This window comes from Monodelphis domestica, chromosome 5, assembly GCF_027887165.1.
Source record: "Monodelphis domestica isolate mMonDom1 chromosome 5, mMonDom1.pri, whole genome shotgun sequence".
In the NCBI taxonomy this organism is placed as follows: Eukaryota; Metazoa; Chordata; class Mammalia; order Didelphimorphia; family Didelphidae; genus Monodelphis; species Monodelphis domestica.
The window spans coordinates 213,241,962-213,263,166 of NC_077231.1; the positions used below are offsets into that span (position 1 = coordinate 213,241,962).

A 21,205-nucleotide genomic window follows, 5' to 3' on the forward strand; every position below is an offset into this window, starting at 1 on the left:
CCTTGTTATTCTTGATCTTATGTTCTTCCAGATGAATTCTGCTACTATTTGTTCTAGTTCTATAAAATAATTTTTTGCTAGTTTAATTGGTATGGCACTGAATAAGTAATTAAATTGGATGGAATTGTCATTTTTATTATTAGTTTGGTGTATATATGAATAATTAATGTTTTTCCAATTTTTTAGATCTGACTGTTTGAAAACTGTTTTGTAATTGTGTTTGTACAATTCCTACTTTTGCCTTGGCAAATAAATTCCCAAGTGTTTTATATTGTCTAGAGTGATTTTAAATGGCGTTTCTCTTTCAAACTCTTGCTGCTGAGTATTATGGGAAATATATAGAAATGCTGATGATTTATGTGGGTTTATTTTGTATCCTGCAACTTTACTAAAGCTATTAATTATTTCAGCTAGTTTTTTTTTTTTGCTAATTCTCTAGGATTCTCTAAGTATACAATCATATAATCTGCAATGATAGTTTAATTCTTTCATTACCTAATTTAACTTCTTCAATTTTGTTTGTTTTCTTATTGCTAAAGCTAGTATTTCTAGTGCAATATTATATAATACTGGTGATACCAGGCATCCTTACTTCATCCCTGATATTACTGGGAAGGCTTCTAACTTATCCCCATTGTAGATATTTGCTGATGATTTTAGATAGATACTATTTATCATTTTGAGGAAAGACCCATTTCTAGTGTTTTTAATAGGAATAAGTGTTGCATTTTACCCAAGGTTTTTTCTGAATCTATGGAGATAATTGTGTGATTTCTGTTAGTTTGGTTATTGATATGGCCAGTTAGGTTGATGGTATTCCTAATATTTAAACCAACATTATATTCCTGGTATAAATCCCACCAAGTCATAGTGAATGATCCTTATGATATATTGCTGTAATCTCTTTGCTGGTACTTTAAGATTTTTGCATCAATATTCATTAAGGAAATTAGTCTGAAATTTTCTTTCTCTGGTTTTGCCCTTCCTGGCTTAGGTATCAACATCATATTTGTGTCATAAAAAGAATTGGTAAGATTCCTTTTTTGCCTATTTTGCCAAATTGTTTATCTAATATTGGGATTGTTCTTTAAATGTTTGATAGAATTCATTTGTGAATCCAGCTGGCCCTAGGAATTTTTTCTTAAGGAGCGATTTGATGGCTTTTTTGATTTCTTTTTTTGATATGGGATTATTTAAGTAGTCTATTTTCACTTTTGTTGATCTGGGTATTTTCTATTTTTTGTAAATATTCACCCATTTCAATTAGATGATCAGATTTATTGGCATATAATTGGACAAAATTGCTCCTGATAATTGCTTTAATTTTCTCTTCATTGGAGGTGAATTCACCCTTTTCATTTTTTTATACTGATAATTTTATTTTCTTCTTTCCTTTTTTTAGTCAAATTAACCAATTATCTATTTTATTTCTTTTTTTTAATAAAACCAATTACTAGTTTTATTAATTAGTTCAATAGTTCTCTTACTTTCAATTTTATTAATTTTTTCTTTCATTTTTAGGATTTCCAATTTAGGTTTTAATTAGGGATTTTTAATCTGTTCTTTTTTAGTCACATGTTCAATTTATTGATCTGCTTTTTATCTATCTTATTGATATGTGTTCAGAGATATATATAGATTTTCCCCTAAGTGTTGCTTTGGCTGTGTACCATAAATTCTTATGTTATTTCCTCATTGTCATTCTCTTTAATGAAATTATTGATAATTTCTATAATTTGTTCTTTGACCCACCCCTTGTTTAGAATTAGATTAGTTTCCAACTAATTTTTAGTTTGTCTTTCAATAAACTCATGCTGATTGTAATTTTTATTGCATTACAAACTGAAAAGGATGCATTTATTATTTCTGCTTTTCTACATTTGGTTGTAAAGTTTTTATATATTTGCACATGGTCAGTTTTTGTGTATGTACCATATACTGCTGAAAAGAAGGTATATTCCCTTTTATCCCCATTCAATTTTTGCTGAGACCTACTAAATCTAACTTTTCTAAAATTTTATTCACTTCCTTTACTTCTTTCTTGTGGCTTTGGGGGCAGAGGGTTGTTGTTAGATTTATCTAGTTCTGAAAGGGGAAGATTGAGGCCTCCCACTAGTATAGTTTTACTATCTATTTCTTCTTGAACCTCATTTAATTTTTCCTTTAAAAATCTGGAGGCTATACGATTTGGTGCATATATGTTTAGTACTAATTTTATTTCATTGTCTATAATACCTTTTATCAAGATATAATTTCCTTCCTCATCTCTTTTAATTAGATCTATTTTTGCTTTACTTTTGCCTGAGATCATGATTGCTACTCTTGATTTTTTTACTTCAGCTGAAGTACAATAGATTCTATTCCATCCTTTATTTCCCTTTACTCTGCATGTGTCTCCCTACTCAAACATGTTTTTTGTAAACAACACATTGGAAGATTCTGGTTTTTAATCTACTCTGCTATCTGCTTCCATTTTATGGATGAGTTCATCTCATTCACATTCACAATTATGATCACCATCTATGTATCCCACCCCCATCTTATTTTCCCCTTTTGATCTTGTTCTTTCTCTCTCCCTTGTATTACTCCTCTCCACACCCCTGTCTTATTCCTTTCCTTCTCTTTATGGTAAGATAGGATTCTACACCCCTTGGAGTGTTGTTGTAATTCCCTCTCTGAGCCAATTCTGATGAGAGTAAGATTTTAGCAATGCCCATATCATCCATATCCTCCCCTCCATTGAACCTCTTTAGGTGATTATAATTTACCCTATTTTATTTCTCTTCCCTTTTCTCTCAGTGCAACCTTTTTCACTCAGTATTTTTTGCATGTTATGGCATCCTAAACAGTTACTCCTACATTCTCTTTCTATGCATATTCCTTCTAATTGTTCTGATAATAATAAAATCTTTAAGTTATAAATATTATCTTTCTATGTAGGAATATAAGCAGTTGAACCTAATTGAATCCTTTAAATTTTCTCTTTTTTATTTACTTTTTTATGTTTCTCTTGAATCTTGTATTTAGAAATCAAATTTTCTGTTTAGGTCTAGTCTTTTCATCAGGAATGTTTAGAAATCTACTTTATTTAATTACCATATTTTCTCTTGAAAGAATATATTCAGTTTTGCTGCATAGGTGTTTTTTGGTTGTAAACTTAGTTCATTTGTCTGATATGAATATCATATTCCAAATCTTCTGATCATTTAATGTAGAAGCTACTAAATTCTCTAAAGTCCTGACTGTGGCTCCATAATATCTGAACTTTTTTTCTGGCTATTTGAAGTTTTTTTCTCCATGCAGTTTTCCCTTGAATTGGGAGCTCTTGAATTTGACTATAATATTCCTGGGGGTTTTCATTGTGGGGTTTATTTCAGGAGGTGATCAGTGAACTCTTTCCATTTCCATTTTATCTTCTTGTTCAAAAATATCAGGGCAATTTTCTGTGATAATTTCTTGTAATGTGATGTATAGGATTTTTTTTTATCATAACTTTCAGGTAGTCCAGTAATTCTTAGATTGTCCCTCCTGGATCTATTTTCTAGGCCAGTTGTGTTTTTTTTATGAAATTTTACATTTTCTTCTATTTTATCATTCTTTTGATTTTGTTTTACTGTTTCTTTTTTTAAAACCCGTACTTTCCGTCTTAGAATCAATATTGTGTATTGATTGGTTTGAAGGCAGAAGAGTGGTAAGGGCTAGGCAACTGAGGTTAAGTGACTTGCCCAGGGTCACACAGCTGAAAAGTGTCTGAGGCCAGATCTGAACCTAGGACCTCCCATCTCTAGACCTGGCTCTCAACCCACTGAGCTACCCATCTGCTCCCTGTTTTACTGTTTCTTGATATTTCATTATGCCATTAGCTTCTATTTGCCCAATTCTAATTTTTAAGAAATTATTTTCTTCCTTGAACTTTTAAACATTTAGCCAATTCTACTTTATAAACTCTTTTCTCCATTGGATTTTTTTGTCTTCCCATTTGGCCAACAGGGGAAGTTCAAGCAGGAGGAGTTTCATTATTAACTAAGGCAGCAGAGAGAGAATGACTCAGGCTATTGCAGAATTGCCTTCATACAGGGTTAACATTGGGAAAAAAAGAAATCTCAGTTTTGCCTATATGTTTCTATGGACATTAGCAGCACTTAGCCTAAGTGAATCCATACTGGAATGTTATCATTATAAATATAATATCAATATCCATAACAATATCAATAATATCCATAACATTACAGCATAAAATATGTAAAGATTATTATTATCATACTACCTCACTGTATTATATGGCAAGCAGAATGCTTTCAGAAAAACCTAGAAAGACTTACATGAACTGATGCAAAGTGTAGTAAGGAGAACCAAGAGAATGTTGTACAAAGTAATAGGAATACTGTAAGCTGATCAACTGTAAATAACTTAGTTATTCTCTGCAATACAATGATTGAAGATAATTCCAAATGATTTATGATGAAAAATGCTATCCACCTCTGAAGAAAGAATTGATGGAGTCTGAATGCAGATTCAGAATTTTTTTTTACTGTTTTTCAAGGGAGTTTTTTTGTCTGTTTTTCTTTCACAACATGACCAATATGGAATTCTGTTTTACTTGATTACACATATATATCCTATATCAAATCACTTCTCAATGAAGTGAAAGGTTAGGGAAAGAGAGGGAGAGAAATTGGAACTCAAATTTTTTTAAAATAAATTTTAAAATTTGGTTTTACATATAATTAAAAAAATGTAAAAAGAATTGTCCCTTCTTTATCACTGTAGAATTGTAGAATTGAAAGAATGCTGGATACCATCTAGCTTAAGAGTTCTTAACCTGGAACTTATGAATTTATTTGCATTTGCTTAACATTTTAATAATTGTGTTTCAATAGAATTCATTTCTATTAGAATCCTATGTTTATATGCATTTTAAAAGCATTATTCTGAAAAAAGGATTCATAAACTTCACCAGGCTGCCATTGATCTAGTTCAATGTTCTCATTTTAAAGGATAAGCAAAATGTGCCCTAGAGTGGTTAAATGATTTGCTAAGTTCATTCAGCTGATAACTCATAGAGCTAGGACAAAAAACAAAGCAAAACAGCTCTTTGGACTTCCACTCTAGTACTCTTTCCAGTATACCCCTCAGTTCAATACCACATTGTTCCCAGAGGTGAAAATTTCAAAAATTCTGAAGCAGATTCTAGATCCATTTGAACTCAATAGACCTGTACCAACAATGACAGCCATACATCACCCCACTTCTTAACCCCATCCCCAAGTGCCTTGGATAGAGTACCAAGCTAAGCATTCAATTAAGTGGTTGTAAACCTGTGTATGCACTAGCTTAGTGCTCTGCTTTGACAATACCATAATAGGCACATTATTAATACCAGATGTCCTCCATCGCCCCATAATTAATGCTATGTTTTATGTGACTCACCTCAGGCAAAAGGGAAGGATCATTCTGAAAAAGCAGGACTTTGAGCTCTGATTCATTGATACCAAAAAGAGCATTATTTTTCAGGATTTTGCTATTCCCAGGCAAATGAATATCATGGGAAAATCTGCATTTGTACCTAGGAAAAAATGAGGCATGTCAGCAGAATTTCAAGTGAATAACAAGGCAACCAGAGGAATTTACTGCCTTGGCTCTTATCTAGACAAATTAATTCAATGGTATCATACTGACAAGGACTGTCCCTTTCAGAAAAGAAACTTGTTTACTCATCTTTGTATTAGCTACTCTTTGTAACAGGTCTATTTCCCAGAAATACAATTTCCTCCCTTCTGTGCAGAAGTGGAGAATATAAATGGAAAACAGCAGACACCATAACTGTTTGGATTGACTAGTATTGTTAAATTGTTTTTACTTCTTTTCTGTTACTTTCTATTTTATTTTTTGTTACACAGAGTGTCTCACTCAGTAGAAGACTGGAAGAATATATTTTAAAATTTAGGTTGATGATGGCTTAAACAACATATGAACATAATGGGATATGATGCCATAAGAAATGATAAAATGGACAATTTCAGAAAAGAAAGCTAAGAAAATCTTTATCAACTGATGCAGAATGAAATGGGAATAGCTGAGAGAACAATTTATACAATGATGGCAACATTATAGAGAAAAAAAAAACTTTGGAATTTTGATCAACAAAATGGTAAATCATGAGAACAAAATGAATTACAAAATACACCACCAGTTATCTCTGGTTAGAGAACTTAAAATGAAGAAAGAGAAATACATTTTCAGACATAGGTAATGTGGAAATTTGTTTTGCCAGATAGTAAATCTCTATTAAGGGGTTTGTTGTTATTTTAATTTATTCAGAAGTAAATAGAAGTAGTAGTCATAGAATAAAAGTATTGGATTATTTTTAAAAATTCTGTTGTAGATAAAGAAATAGGGAAAATAAATTATTATATGTTGTCACTTATAATTAGTCATCAACAAGCATTTATTAAGCATTTACTATGTGCCAGGCACTGTGCTAAATACTGGAAATAAAAAGAAGTACAAAACCTTTCCCTGCACTCAAAGGGCTCACATTCTTTGAGGAAGACAACGTGCAATAATCGAATATAATCTCAGAGAGAAGAGATTAGCAGTTTAGGGAGATCAGGAAAGGCCTCCTGCATAAAATGAGATTTGAACTAAATATCAAAGGAAGCTAGGGAAAATTAGAGAATGAACTGAAGAGGGAGAGCATTCCAAGTAAGGATACAATTGGTGCAATGGCAGAATTTGGGCATGAAATGCTAAGTATGAGAAATAACAAGCCATATGTATTAACCAGAAAGTAATAGGAAGCTTATAGGAGTTTAATGAGTAGAGGAATGATATGGTCAGACCTCACTTAGGAAAATCACTTCAGCAGAGTGAAGGATAGACAGTTGAAGGGAGAGATTTGAGTCAGGGATATCAAATAGAATGATGTTTTGATAGTTTAGTTGAGAGGTAATGGGGACCTGAATAAAGGTAGTGACTTTTTTTAGAATAAAAAAGGGAATACACATATATCATAAGTATATATGCACATATGTATATGCATATAAATACATACAGAAGATTTGATAAAGGTTAAAAACAGCAAAACAGATTGGAAGCAGCTGGTGGTGTATTGGATAGAGTGCTGAGCCTAGAGTCAGAAAGTCTTGAGTTCAAATCCAGTATTGGACACTTAGTAATTGTTTGACCTTGAGCAATCTCTTAACCTCTGTTTGCCTCAGTTTTTTCAATTGGAAAATGGGGATAATAATAGCACTTACCTCCCAGGGTTGTTAAGAGAATCAAATGGATAATATTTATAAAAAGCACTTAGCACAGTTCTTGGCACATAGAAGGTACTATATAAATGTTTATCCCCTCCCTCCCAGATTGGATATGTTGGTGGAATGAGAGTGAAGGATCAAAGATGAATACCAAGGTGTTTATTGACTGGGAGAATGGTGGTGGCCTCTACAGCAATAGGAAAGTTGAGAAGTGGGAAGTCTTTGAGGGTAAAGATTATCTCTATTTTAGCCACTCTGAGTTTGAGATGTCTCTGGGACATTCAATTCTTGGTGTTTAAAAGGCAGATAGTAATGTGGCACTGGAGTTCAGGAGAGAGTTTAGGGAAGATATCTAGAAATAAGAATTCTCTTTAGAGAGATAATAGCTGAATTTATGGGAATTGAAAAGATTCCCAAGAGATACAGGATAGAGAAAAGGACCCAGGACAGAGATTTAGGGAACACCCACGTTTAATGGGCATAACCTGAAAGAAGATTGTAATTTAATGTATTCTCTCTAGAGAGGTTAAGTGTATGCCCAAGGTGTCACAGGTTGAATTCCTCAGAGACCACACTTGAAACCAGGACTTTTTAACAGAAAAACTAGACTTCTGTCCCCTTTTAATTCACTACTTATTTCCTCTTTCTAGACTGTAAATCTCATGAGAGCAAAGACAGCATTATTTAATCTTCATATCACCTCAGTGCTTACCTTGTTCCCTGAATTTTTTTTAAGCATTTGGGATTTTATTAGGGAAAGGAATTCTCTTTGAGGAAATGCCCTCTGCCTATGTAGATCAGCAACTATACTACAATATTTATTTTTAGGGAAATACCTAAAGATTAAATGACTTCTCCAAGACTCACTCAGCAAGAATGTATCAAAGGTTTGAACCCATTTCTTCCTCTTGACTGAGGCCAGCCCTGTACTCATTCTGCTACATAATAGTCTCTCAAAATATTAGATACTTCCTTGTTGGTTTGCTACTGTTGCTCGGTTTGTTTGTTTTTTTTTTAATTCAAAGATATCCTTGGTTCTGAAGGATGCTAAGAAAATATATAGTGCAAATATTTCTAATTCTATACACTATGCTGGACTTTTATGAATTACTATTTATGGGAAACAAAAATCTAAAACAGCATAAATAGTGAATAAAAAGCCTAACTCCCATTCAGGAAAACCTGAGTTCAAATCTCACCTCTGAAACATACTAGTTATGTGACTGAGTAAATCACTTAATCTCTCAGTGTCCTAGAAGATACTCTAAGCCTATAAATGGCACAGAAATTTACATTGGTATTGGTACCTTTTCTCAAAGGCCTCATCTATACCGATAATGGTGAATCTATGGCATGTATGCCAAAGAAGGAATGCAGAGATCTCCCTGTGGGCATACAAGCTGTCACCCAATGGAGCAGCTCCATTCCCCCTCTCCACCATGCCTCCTCAGCCCTCTGCTCAGCAGCCTAATGGAAATATTCACTCCCTCTCCTGAGCAGAGTGTCTGGGCCACTGTCTTCTCTTTCTCCCTCCCCTATCTCGGGTGAGGGTGGGGGGAAGGGACTTGGTCTGGGGAACAGTATGCAGTTGGGGGAGCAGGGCATAGCACACAGTTGGGGGGGCAGGGCATGGCATGTAATGTCTAAAAGGTTCTAAAAGGTTTGCCATCACTTCTCTATATTAATGAACCACAACTCTGGTCCCTCTTCAAAACCACCAAAGGTCTGAAAGAAACAGAATTTTATATTGTTCAAGGGGTTTCCTATGTCATATTCAAAGGAAGTCATGGCACCCATCCCTGGGTTTCATTCAGCCTTCTCAGTTTGTTTTCAGTTCAACTTAGTTAAGGGATGAACTTATAGTTAAAGGACTTGCTGATAAAATGTAAAGTGTTTCCACTCTTGAAATTAGTGTTGTATTTATATTTTTATAAGCACTAAATTTCTACCCCTTCCCCTATTAAGAGAAAAGTTGTCACAACTTTTCCTCCCCTGAAGGCCCCAGAACTCCACAAGATCTCTTAAAAAGTACCTCACCCACCACCACAGTAATGAAAAAAATGAAGGAAGAACTGTAGTATAGCAAAAATAATACTAAAAGAATTGTTAAAAGTTCTAGTTCTGGCCTCTCATATTTTTTTCCTTACCTTTAAAATGGGACTACCCGAACCTTAAAAATCAAGCAAAATCATTTATGTGAAAGACCATTAAAATGATAAACCCTGATGTTTGTAAGTTGCCAGTTGCCTCAAATGGGAAATGTGGTGCCACTGGGGGTTTTGAACAATGGAAGGCATTGATCTTTCCAACAACAAAAGACAGAAACAAGATTTGGAAAATATTCAATGGGGAAGAGGAATTAGGAATCTTTTTCAAAATTCTGAACTAAAAGAATCAAGAAATTTTAGCCTCTAGACTTTACTTCCTCCCTTTACTAGCAATTTATTTAAAATTTTTATTTTATTTTATTTTACTGCTCAAAGTGCTTCATCATTTTATTTAGATATAGTGCTGGCTCATATTTTTTTTTTGTTACTGATTTATATGTGTATATATACGTAAAACAAAATAATATGTAACAATAATATGATATGTAGATTTGTTATAAATATGCAATAAATTATAATATGCTTGTCTGAGAGAAACAATTTCTTGTGCTAGTTACATCCAAATATACATCTCATTTTTCAAAGAATGAGTCAATTTTTTTTAAGCATGGGAAGGCTGTTCAGTCACAAGTCTTCTTTTCATTCACCTACTACCACAGTAAAACAAACAAAAAATAAAGAACTTATATTCGTATTTTCCAATATCACCCCTTATAAACAATAATTATAGAGTTCTATTTCTTCTTTCTGGTTCTGTTTTAATGAGAAACCAGTTTTACCCCCACCCCAGCTTTTCTCTAACCCTCTTCTACCTTTAGTGAATTCTACCTGGGACATCTGGTGGTCTAGCCCAGAATAGCTCTGCTTCATTACCCTTCCAGTGCTGTTTCTGATTCTTAGGGCTTCACTACCCTCAAAAGGGGACTATTTTCTTTTCAGCTCGCTGTGGTATTGTCTTCCCTCATTAAAAGTAAAATCCTTGAAGACAAGAATTGTTTTCTTCTACTTATCCTCAGTGCTTAGGATCATGCCTGACACATAGTAATCACTTAATAATTCTATGTTGCCTTACTGTAGCTTACCTATAAGGAAAGGATATCTCCTTCCTCTTCTATTAATGAGACAATCCATCAATTTTCGCACATCCTCATACCTGGGATGTTCTCCCTCCTCATTTCTACCTACTATTTTTACTGGGTTCCTTCTAAATCCCAACTAAAATCCCATCTTCTACAGGAAGTCTTTCCCAGTCCTTAGTTCTAGTGCCTTCCTTCTCTTAATTATTCCTCACTTATCCTATATATAGCTTATTAATACATATTTGTTTGTTTATTGTCTACTCCATTAGATGATGAACCCCTTGGCAGTTTTGTCTTTTTCTATCCCCAGTACTGAGCACAATACCTGGCACACAGAAGAGGCTTAATATTTATTGATTAGTCAATTGACCAAAGAGAAGCAGGATCTCACAACCCTAACTAATCTCTATATTTTGGAAATTTAGTGCTAATCCTATCAGCTCTGGATTGCTTATGGCTATAGTCAATTTAGAAAAAGTAAATGAATTATTCTAAAATGCTATGAGGGGGCAGCTGGGTAGCTCAGTGGATTGAGAGCCAGGCCTAGAGAAGGGAGGCCCTAGGTTCATTCAAGTCTGACCTCAGACTTCCTAGCTGTGTGACCCTGGGGAAGTCACTTAACCCCCATTGCCTAGCCCTTACTACTCTTCAGCCTTGGAACCAATACACAGTATTGATTCCAAGATGGAAGGTAAGGGCTTTAATAAAAAAATAATAAATAAATGGAATGCTATGATCCCAAAGAATTCTATGTAGTGGTGCTATTTTCTCTTCCTATGCTAAAATAGTTCTTGCCCCACACCAACATTCAGGAAGGCCCAGGCTTGGGAACTCTGGTGGAATAAGAAATTGGAAGTTTAAAGATGAGGTAGGTGGTGATTGATGACTAAAACAAGGAGAGAGGAATCTCAAGATATAAGTAGGGTTGAATGACTGATATAAGAATCTTATTCAGGGATGATTTATATGTAGTTCTGAAATTGAACTGTATACTGCCATGGGGTGTCAATTGTTATTATAATAGCCAACCTCCAACACCAGGAAATTACACTGATCTTAATTAGCAGATTTCACTCTTGCTATGGTAGAAAATAGAAGGCTATTATAGTCAACCCTGATCCAATTTCCAGGAGTTCCTGCTTTATTATTTTTCTATCTGAAATCATCTCTTTAAATTCAAACACATCACACACACAGTTCACATATTCATATAGATCATATATGTATATATGTGTATATATAATTTATATGTGTTTATTTATTTATATAGATTTGTTATGTGTATGTATATATATTTATTTATAAATTTGCCATCCTTATATACCCACCTCATGCCCAACAAACTTAATCTTGTTGTCTATGGCTAGTTTTTCACACTGCTCTTTCCCTTGTTTCCAACCATTCCTTAGACTTTCAAAGAAGGGGGAGGGGTAGAAATCCCATGAGTACAAGTTTCAACTTGTACGTTGGTATATACATGGGAAGTCTCTGTTCCCACTGTTACTATCCCTTATTAGTGACAGAATTAAACCTGTGACATCAGAATAATGAGGTGTTGTTCAAACAGAAGGAAGGTATCACTGGAAATACATGTGAGAGAAATTCTAGTTTATTTCAGTTGCAAAAACAAATATTCATTTCTACATCTATATTATTTAAGGTTAGAGGTTTTCTCACTGGACCCTTGAGGAATAGTGAGGCCTAAGAGTACAATGAAGAGAGCAAAACAGAACAAGGTTTGATAACTTGTCTTTGTTAGCAAGTGAAAGTTAGCATTTAATAACAATAATAAAGATAACTAACATTTATATAGCACTTACTATGTGCCAGGCACTGTGCTAGAAGCTTTACAATTATTTCATCTGATCTTCACAATAATCATGGGATATAAGTGCTATTATTACCCCTATTTTGTAGATGGGGAAACTGAAGCAAACAAAAATTAAGTGACTTGCTCATTATCACACAGCTAAGTGTCTGAGGCTACATTTGAACTCGGGTCTTCCTGACTCCAAATCCAGAGCTTTATCCACTGTGCCACCTAGCTTTATTGGTCAGCACCATTCCCTCTCAGTATCCAATGAACAGCCTTTGTTAAGCATTAATTCTGGACTAATTAATTCTCACTTTTAAGAAGCAGGAGGAAGGCGTAAGTGATATATGGTAGGGTCCTTTTCTCCTTCTCCTAACTCCTATTTAGGGACCTCCATTTCCATTCTCTGTTCTCAAGGTTTTTCAAGGCATCTAATAATACTCTCTACTTTCCCCTTCTTCCTTAGGGTTCTAGTTGGGCATTTATTGTTGAAAAATATAATACAAAGTATAAAGTACAAGGTACAGGAAAAGCCATTCACTTGGGGGGCATAATTTGTCAGAGGAAAATAGAGAAGAGGATAAATGCATTGGGTGGTGACACAGTTTAATTAAGGTGTCACAGGCATAACGGTTCTCATTTGGAAGGGAGAACCCCTCCTACAAAAGGAATAAAGTGTCTTGTGTTTGTCCATTATTTCATTTCAGGGATCTAAGGAAAGAGACCTTTCCCTTGTTCTCAATGTCAATGAGAAGAAGCATTTCTTACCAACATATGTATAACATATGTATTCCTAAAAATCATCATTATATACAAAATTGAGCAATAAAAACCATGTCTTATGGAGAAAATGGAGTTGGCGGATAATTAAATTTCTCCAATAGCAGGAATCCTCACTGTGGGATCTGATCACTGACAATATCAATCAAGATCACGCTTCAACTGGGAACAGATATTGGCACAGCTTCACATGGGTGCCCTGGGCAAACACCATACCTTCACACACATATGCACACACACACACACACACACACACACACACACACACACACACACACACCCCCCACATTGCTAGGTTCATTTTCAGGAGGCCAATTTCCAAACACATAATGTACAGGAACCATTTATAGCCAGCCTTTTCCCTGGGCAGGTGGCTTTGGGTGGCCCACTAAAGATTTCCCCCATTGGGATCTAGTGCTGCAGCACCAACCCCTCAAACCATCCATAGAGGTCACCCTCCTGTTATACTCCCTATCACAATGGTGCAGTTTCCTCAAAGACAAAATCACATAGGGAAACATAAAATTCATGATATATTCACTGTTCCCTAATATATTAATCACATTGGTACAAAGATTTCACTGAGGATTCTCCAGGGCTAATCACCACTACCCCCCTTCTTCCCTTCTTTCTTCCTTCCTTCCTTCCTTCCTTCCTTCCTTTCTCTCTCTCTCTCTCTCACACAGACACACACACACACACAGACACACACACACACACACAGAGACACACACACACACACACACATACACACACCCTCCCACTCCCGCCTCTCCCTTTTGGACAAATCAGTCTTTTTAAGAGAGAGCTTATTTGAACAAATAAATTTATTACCTGACAGAAATTCATCTTTTTCAAAATAGAACAAAGGGTCTTAAGTTTTCAGAGGAAATGGAAGTACTGATCAAGGCAGGAATTTGGATGTCAAGTATCCTGGGTTCCTAGTTCCTCTCTTGCCATTTTAGAACTCATCTAGGACACATCTCATTCTCTCAAGACTTCAGTCCTACCTCACTCCCCAGAAAATATCATGCTCTCATTGGTTCATAACTGGAGAGGACTTTGCTATATGTGAAATGTAGTTGTTATTGTATTGAGTCATATGTGATGGCAGTAAATCACTGGTAACAGAAGAAATGGAATAAGGAATAGAAACTGAAAGGGAGGAAGCAGAATGGTATAATTCTCTCTTCTCCTTGCCTATTTTCCCTTAACTTCCACGTTTCTGGTTAGGTTAGTTCTTCATAACACACACACACACCCTACTTTACACAGATGTGGGCTGGAAAGATGGGAAGAGGGGGAAGGAATCTGGTCTCACAATTTTTTTCATACATTGCTAATAAGCAACAACAACAACAACAAAAAGCCCACCTCACTCTTCTGGATTTATAAAAGCCCTGGCCTTATTATTGTTTTTCCATTGGCAACTGAATAATGGTATATTTATCACACTCCCTGCCCTCTTCATGGTGTTCCACTCCTGAATTGCTGAGAAAGGGTAAAAGGGTTGAGGATGTGTTGGGAGATCATTATTTCCATGTTTTTGGAAATCTAGCAATCTTTAGTTTCTGAATCTCCTTTCAGTTTTATTTTCCTTTTTTCTTTTACCTACCTTTCAACAGCTGGGCTGAGAAACAGAAGGTGTGGAAGAGGGCAGAGACTTTGGGGTTCTGTCTCTGCAGAAGCTGTTTGAGGGCCTCAAAATCTTCCCCTTCCATTTAGACCTGACTGTTTAAAAATCCAGTAGGGCCCAATATAAAGATAAGAACATAAGGTTGGATCTCAAGAGAGACCTTGTTCGAATTGTTGCCTTCCTATAGTCTAGCTCTTTGACTAGGGAAACTTACTTCCTGTGTTCTGTTCAATTCAATAAGTATTTATAAAGAGTGCTAGGGGGTCAAGCCTGAAGCCAGAGAAGCCAGAGATTTCAAAAAACCACAGTCCCTGCCCTAGAGGACCTTGCAATGTAGGCTGTAAAATCAAAAGCTGACGAGTGTTCATTTTTTAAGAAACTATTTCCCAATCCAACAAGTACTCTTTAAGCTCCTACTTTGTACTAGACACCGTAATACTCTAGGGGCTGCTGACAAAGACAAAAGAATAGATCGTCCTTGACTGCAAATAGTTTACATTTTACGGGAAGATAAAACATGGACAGGGATAGGGTTAGGGCCAAACCGGTTCCTCTACCATTGCAGACTGGCATTGTCTGAAATTTATAGACTAACATAACTTGTACGGAGAAATAAAGGCGTGATGCCCCATTGATTCAAAATAATGGGGAAGGGGACACTGATGACTTCGGTCAAGAAGAAAGCCCCTTTTATACGGCACTAACCGTTTTCGTAACTAACAACATACACTAACCACGTATTTGGAGGCCCTAGGAGCACAAAGAGCTTCGGGAAGATGCTATCCATGCGAGTCTCCTCAATCTCATCCCCACTAGTATCTTCACCACCAAGGCCCCCACCCCGACCCCCACCCCCCACCCCCAGCCAATTATCTTTTCCTTCTGCCCCGCCCCACGAACCTCTCAATACTCACCCCTGCTTTTTATACCTGCACCTATCCTGCACGAACAGTTTACAAAGGTGTAGCCTCTCACAGCCGTCACACTCGTCCCTCAGGTAGTAGCCGCAGAGGCGCAAGGGACTCACGGCCACGGCCACGGCCACGGAGGGGTCCTCGTCCTCCACCAGCAGGAAGCGCTCGGGCCCAGCCTCCTGCAGGATCTGGCTCAGCTGCGCCTCCGACCAGCCGATCTTCTGGCTCAAACGCTGGACATCCGAGGATCCCGACTTGTTCTCGCACAAGAGCTTGGTGAGGAAGCAGCAGACCCCTGGATCCGCCATGGTAAAAACTGTGGCCCAGGATCCGGGAACAGAAGCAGCAGCAGCTGGAGCAGCTGCCGCAGCCGACTCCTCCCCTCTTCCTCCTCCTCCTCCTCTTCAAAATCGAAAGGTAAAGCCCTAGCCGGGAGCAGACCGAGGAGAGGGGAGGGCCCTAGCCACGAAAGGGGAGGGAAGAGGGGCTGCGGTCTCTCTGAAAGAGAAGACCAGAACCAATTGGGAAGCTAGAATGGCCATCCTTCGGAGTGCCCGCAGGCCACGGCCAAGTCCTCGCCCTTTTCTTCTTTCGCTTTGAGTCGAAATAAAACTGTGTCCAGGGAGCATTTCAACCCACCACCACCAAGCCCCCCACACCTCCGCTACGCTTGCAAAGATGAAAATGCAATGGATCATTATTGATAGCGGACGAAAGACCCCTACTCCCTATGGAGTACTCCTCTCCCAAGTGGCTCAGACCCCTTCTCTCGCCTCACCCTCGGACAGATGATGATTTCTACCTTCTTACTAGATGAGGAAGCAAATATTTGGTTAATTAGGAAGTAAACAGAACCCCAACCGCCATGGTATAGGGAAGGTTCAGTGGTATTTATGCGGTGGAGACCGAAAGCACTGGCGAGGGGACTACTTCTTTGTTCTCTCTGTAGCTCCCTTTCATAGAAGTGCGCTTAGCGAGGGGAGAAGATTGTTAGTGCCTCCGAGATAACGCCTAACTCTGCTCTAATTGTTTAGAGGCCTTCCATGATACCCCCAGAGGGTTATGACATTTTTTTTTCTGCAAAAGATTATTCTCGGGTTTTTTTTTTTTTTTGGTCTCTTTTCTTGAAAATAATGCGATATATTATTTTATATTACGGTTATCGAAGAGTGTCTTATCATCTCTGGAAGTCAAAGACCTAGGCATTAAACTTTCTTTACTTTCCCCCAGATCTATCATAGTGCTCTGCATACAATAGGCACTTAATTTGTTGATAAATCAAATTGCAACCCCTTTAGCAATTACTACCCAAGTACTGTAGTTATAGAGAAGGAATCAATCAACAAACATGGATTAAGCAATTATGATATTCCAGGCACTGTGCTAAGGTTAGGGATGGAAGCAAAGACAAAAAGTGGAAGTCCCCTGTCTTCCAGGAGTTTCTATTCTAATGGGGGAACTACATATATACAAATATATCTGTGGAAGAAAATCTCAATACTATGCATTTATGACACAAGTCTATCAGAAACAAATTTGTTAATTAAATTCTAAGAATGTCGTCTTAGAAAAATTCAAAGGTATAGAGATTTGACCTGTTTTTGAAAACAAAGGACTCAAGATTAACTTCTGGCTCCTCAGCTTAGTAGCTGTGGGACATTACAGAAATAATATCATCTTTCTCTGGGCTTCAGTTTCCTCACCTATAAAATAAGATTGTTGCTCTAAGTATTCTCTAAGCTTCCTTTCCAGAGCCAAATCCCACCATCTATATGAAACCTAACCATTAAAATTTTTTTCTCTCCTACAACAACATTCCAAACTACATTTTATAGTGTTCTAGATGAATGATAAAATCCCATAATCAAGATCAAAAAAGAGTATGAAATTTACATACCAGTTGTGATTCATGAAATAGGAGAGTCACCCACCCTGGATAATCAGTTCCCTAAAACTATTTAATCCCTCTTGAACCATTAAGAATTTTCCTTTCAATCTGATCAAAGGTAAGTGAACTCAAAAGGAAAGAGCAGTCTGGCAGAATCAGTCTTAGGTCAACATATTATACAACATTCCATAATAAATTCAAAAGGAGTATGCCACCTAAATATTAAAGATCATACCCTAACATTTTTTAAAAACAAGTGTATCATATACCTTTCACAAGTATGGGTATGAAGGAACTGAAGGGACTAGGACAGCAAGTGGTTAATTGTGGGAACTGAGTGAACTACACTGACTCCATCTTGTGACTCAATTCTGGAGCTAGCTCAGTTCTCCTTCTATTCAGTTATGGATCTAGTCCAACTTCTGTCCTGTGAGAAAACTTTATTTAATTGTGTGAATTGAGAGAAAACCTTATTGCATTGTTTAAACCTAGCCTTTCATGTCTGGGGAACTAGACCACCTGTACCTGCTATGTAGAGACCCTTAACTAAGAACCTAGGTTATGTTGACTAGAAATACTGTTAGATCCTAAGACTGGTGTAAGGAGTTTTCTCATAATCATACATCTCAAACAGCCTCTATGTCTTATCTGAAAACTGGCCCCATACTGATCAGTTATTATTTCCACATTCCTTTGTTCAGAGATGCTGGGAGTGGGGAGGGGCAGGCAGTGGACAGCCTCTTTTCCTGAATTCAGGGAATTACATTTTTTCACTCTCCCCTTCCCAACTTGGAAAGTCTCTAATTTTTCTTCTGATTAGAAATCAGATTACCCAACATTGCATTTTTCCTTTTGATAAATTAATCTTATCTTACTAATTGTTTTTAATGTATAAAAGCCTGTCTCCCCCTGGATTCCAAGAGAAGGAAAGGGCCTGGTCCCAATTTGTTAGATAATTGACATACATTGCTTGACAAATTGATATTCTCAGAAGTTGGAACCTTTGTTTTCTCAGTCATTTCAACTTTTTCTTATTACAGGTAAGAGATGAATTCTTAATCAAACAAGAGACAGAGGCAATCACAAAAGATAAAATAGATCATTTATAAATATATATACATATATATATTATGAAACTGTAAATGTTTTGCACAAACAGAACTAACACACCTAAGATAAGAAGAGAAGCAATTAACTAGGGGAAATTTTTGACTCAAACCTTTCCAATAAAGGTTTAATAAGCTGGATATATAGAAAGCTAAAAGAAATATATAAGAACAAAAGCCATTCCCCAGTAGTCAATGAATACTATTGAATTGTTATTAAAAGAATTGAAAACTATTAAGAATTAAAATGAATGCTTGAAATCACTAATAAGAGAAATGCAGATCAAAACAACCTTGAGGTTTCAAGCCAGTAAGTGGAAAAAATAATAAAAGGTGGAAATAGTCAATATTGGAAAGGTTATAGAAAGATAGGTACATACTCAGGCATTGCTCATGGAGCTACAAATTAACATGGCATTCTAGAGAGCAGTTTGGAATTATGCAAATATAATGGCTAACGTGTTCATACCCTTAGATCCAAAGATTCCACTGCTTCCATATACCTCAAAGTGGTCATTGACAAAAAGAAAGGCTCCATTACCCCAAAATATTTATAGCAGTACTTTTTGTGATAGCAAAGAAATAGAAACAAAGTAGATGCCTAGAGACTGGAAAATAACTAAGCAAATTGTGATACATAAATATAAAGGGTTATTAATTTTTGCTGAAAATTAATAAAGGCATAGAAAGACAAATGAATTGATGCAAAGTGAAATAAGTAATAATGCATACAAGGAAATTAATGAAAATAGAACAGCAATCCCAAAACAATAAAAAATAAATATTTTTTTATAAAGGACAAGCTAGGTATAAAAGAAAATACAAGAAGAGACTCTTGCCTCCCCCAGTGCTCCTTTGCATAGATGTGCCATCTACAGGGGAGGAACATTGCATTGATTTCATATTCTATGTTATATTGATAACATGAAAAATGAATTGGTTAATTGTGCTAAAATATTTTCTTCTTAAAAGAAAGACTAGCGAGAAAAAGGGGATATACAGGAAATCTAGGCAATATCAAAGTAAAAAATATCAATAAAATCTATTTTTTATAAAACAAAATTCTATGAGAATGCACAAAAGCTATTTCAATGCCAGATACATAAACAATTCAATCAAGGAAATGGTGAATTTGTTCATCTTCATTACTATTATATTTCTCCTCACCATATTCTATGACAAACTAGTTTTATATGATTCCCTAGAGGCAGCTAGGTCTTATAATGGACTTATTTCTATATCATTTCAATCTAATTGCATCTGGAATCAGGAAGACAAGTTCAAATTTAATCTCAGACACTTACCAGTTATCTGACACTAGACAAGTCACTTAACCCCAATGGGCCTTAGTTTTCTCATTTATAAAACGGGAATGGTAATAGCACCTACCTCTCAGAGTTGTAAGAATAAACTGAAATAATATTTGTAAAGCACTTTGCAAACCTTGAAGTGCTATCTAAAAGCTAATACTATTTTAATGGACAACAAAAATGTTTAAATAGATAGCTTACATGGATATTCTGGGTGCTTTTTCTTATTGGGCACATCTTAATTTTCCTTCAGTGAAAACTCCAACTAAAATTCAAACCCCAGGAACATTGGTCTCAGACTCAATACTTAGGTGTCTTACAGAATAAGATCCTTGGAGGGAGCAGATGTCACGAATAAGGATTTGGAAATTGTAGATTACTGTAGAGAAAGGAAAAATTCAGTCCTTCATAAACTCAATTTCTTACATTTTAGCAAGAGACATTTGAAGTTATATTCAGATGTGGAGGAGAATTCCTAGGAGAACTCACATTCCAAAATGCTTATGATGGAAACTAGTTCTCTAATCAACTAACCTGAAAGAAAGACTACATTAGTTCCAAAAGAGAAACTTCTCTCAATTCTATAGAAGGTAAGAATCATCAGGAGTAGAGTGGCTTTTAGAAATCCTTTTAGAATTTTTATTACATGTCATTGGTAAAAAATAAAAATAAAAAAATTCTGTTATACTCTGATACTTGGACAGAATTACTGCTGACTGTAAGTACTCAATTCATCGTTGGGAAAACTTGGGTTCAAATCCAACCTCTATCATTCACTGGCTAAGTTATCTAAATTCTGACCCATCAGGCAATTATCTAAGACTTATCTACTGAAAACAGGTTATGTGGTGTCGAGGAGGAATCTAGAAGCCCCCAAACTTGTTGCCTAGAAAGATTGAATGACCCCCAGTTTACTTAGTTTGAAGGTGAAAGCCCCAGGTTTGATCTTGCCACAATAGAATTCCTCCCTGAGGGAAAGTCCAACTTCACTAGTCTCAGACTAACAAGGGGCTTTAAAAGAGTTCAGGTGGGGATGGCAAATTCCATCAAATGTTAAGTGCCTCTTTTGTCCCAATGATTGCTCCCCTTCAGCCAAAATCCTTCACAAAGGTAGCCCAGCCCTTGGCTGGGTCCTTTCCTTTTGTGTCCATAGTAAAGCACCAGCAGCTCACTGTTATTCCTGTCTGGGACTCCTCCTTTTCTTTTGTTGCCATTGTAAAGTCCATCTAGTATCCCTCTAATCCTCAATCCCAAAGTTTCCCTAGAAAGGGTTTAACCAATTTTAATGGCTCCTCAGAATTGTCTAATC

The 21,205-nt window shown here is 36.3% G+C and overlaps 1 protein-coding gene across 4 annotated transcripts in view; it reads right to left on the bottom strand.

The window, feature by feature from the left end:
- LOC100022917 (protein mono-ADP-ribosyltransferase PARP12-like) overlaps nucleotides 1-15,969 on the bottom strand; it is a 69,712-nt gene extending 53,743 nt beyond the window's left edge. For 2 of the 4 annotated variants that reach the window (XM_016426182.2, XM_056799753.1), the window contains exons 1-2: nucleotides 15,593-15,900; nucleotides 5,431-5,566 (exon numbers count right to left, since the gene is read on the bottom strand). In XM_016426182.2, the coding sequence (XP_016281668.2) occupies nucleotides 5,431-5,566; nucleotides 15,593-15,900 (444 nt within the window). Of the gene's footprint in view, nucleotides 1-5,430; nucleotides 5,567-15,592 lie in introns of all 4 variants that reach the window. The other 2 variants (XM_016426181.2, XM_056799752.1) reach the window with 2 other exon arrangements.
- Nucleotides 15,970-21,205: the final 5,236 nt, after the last annotated feature.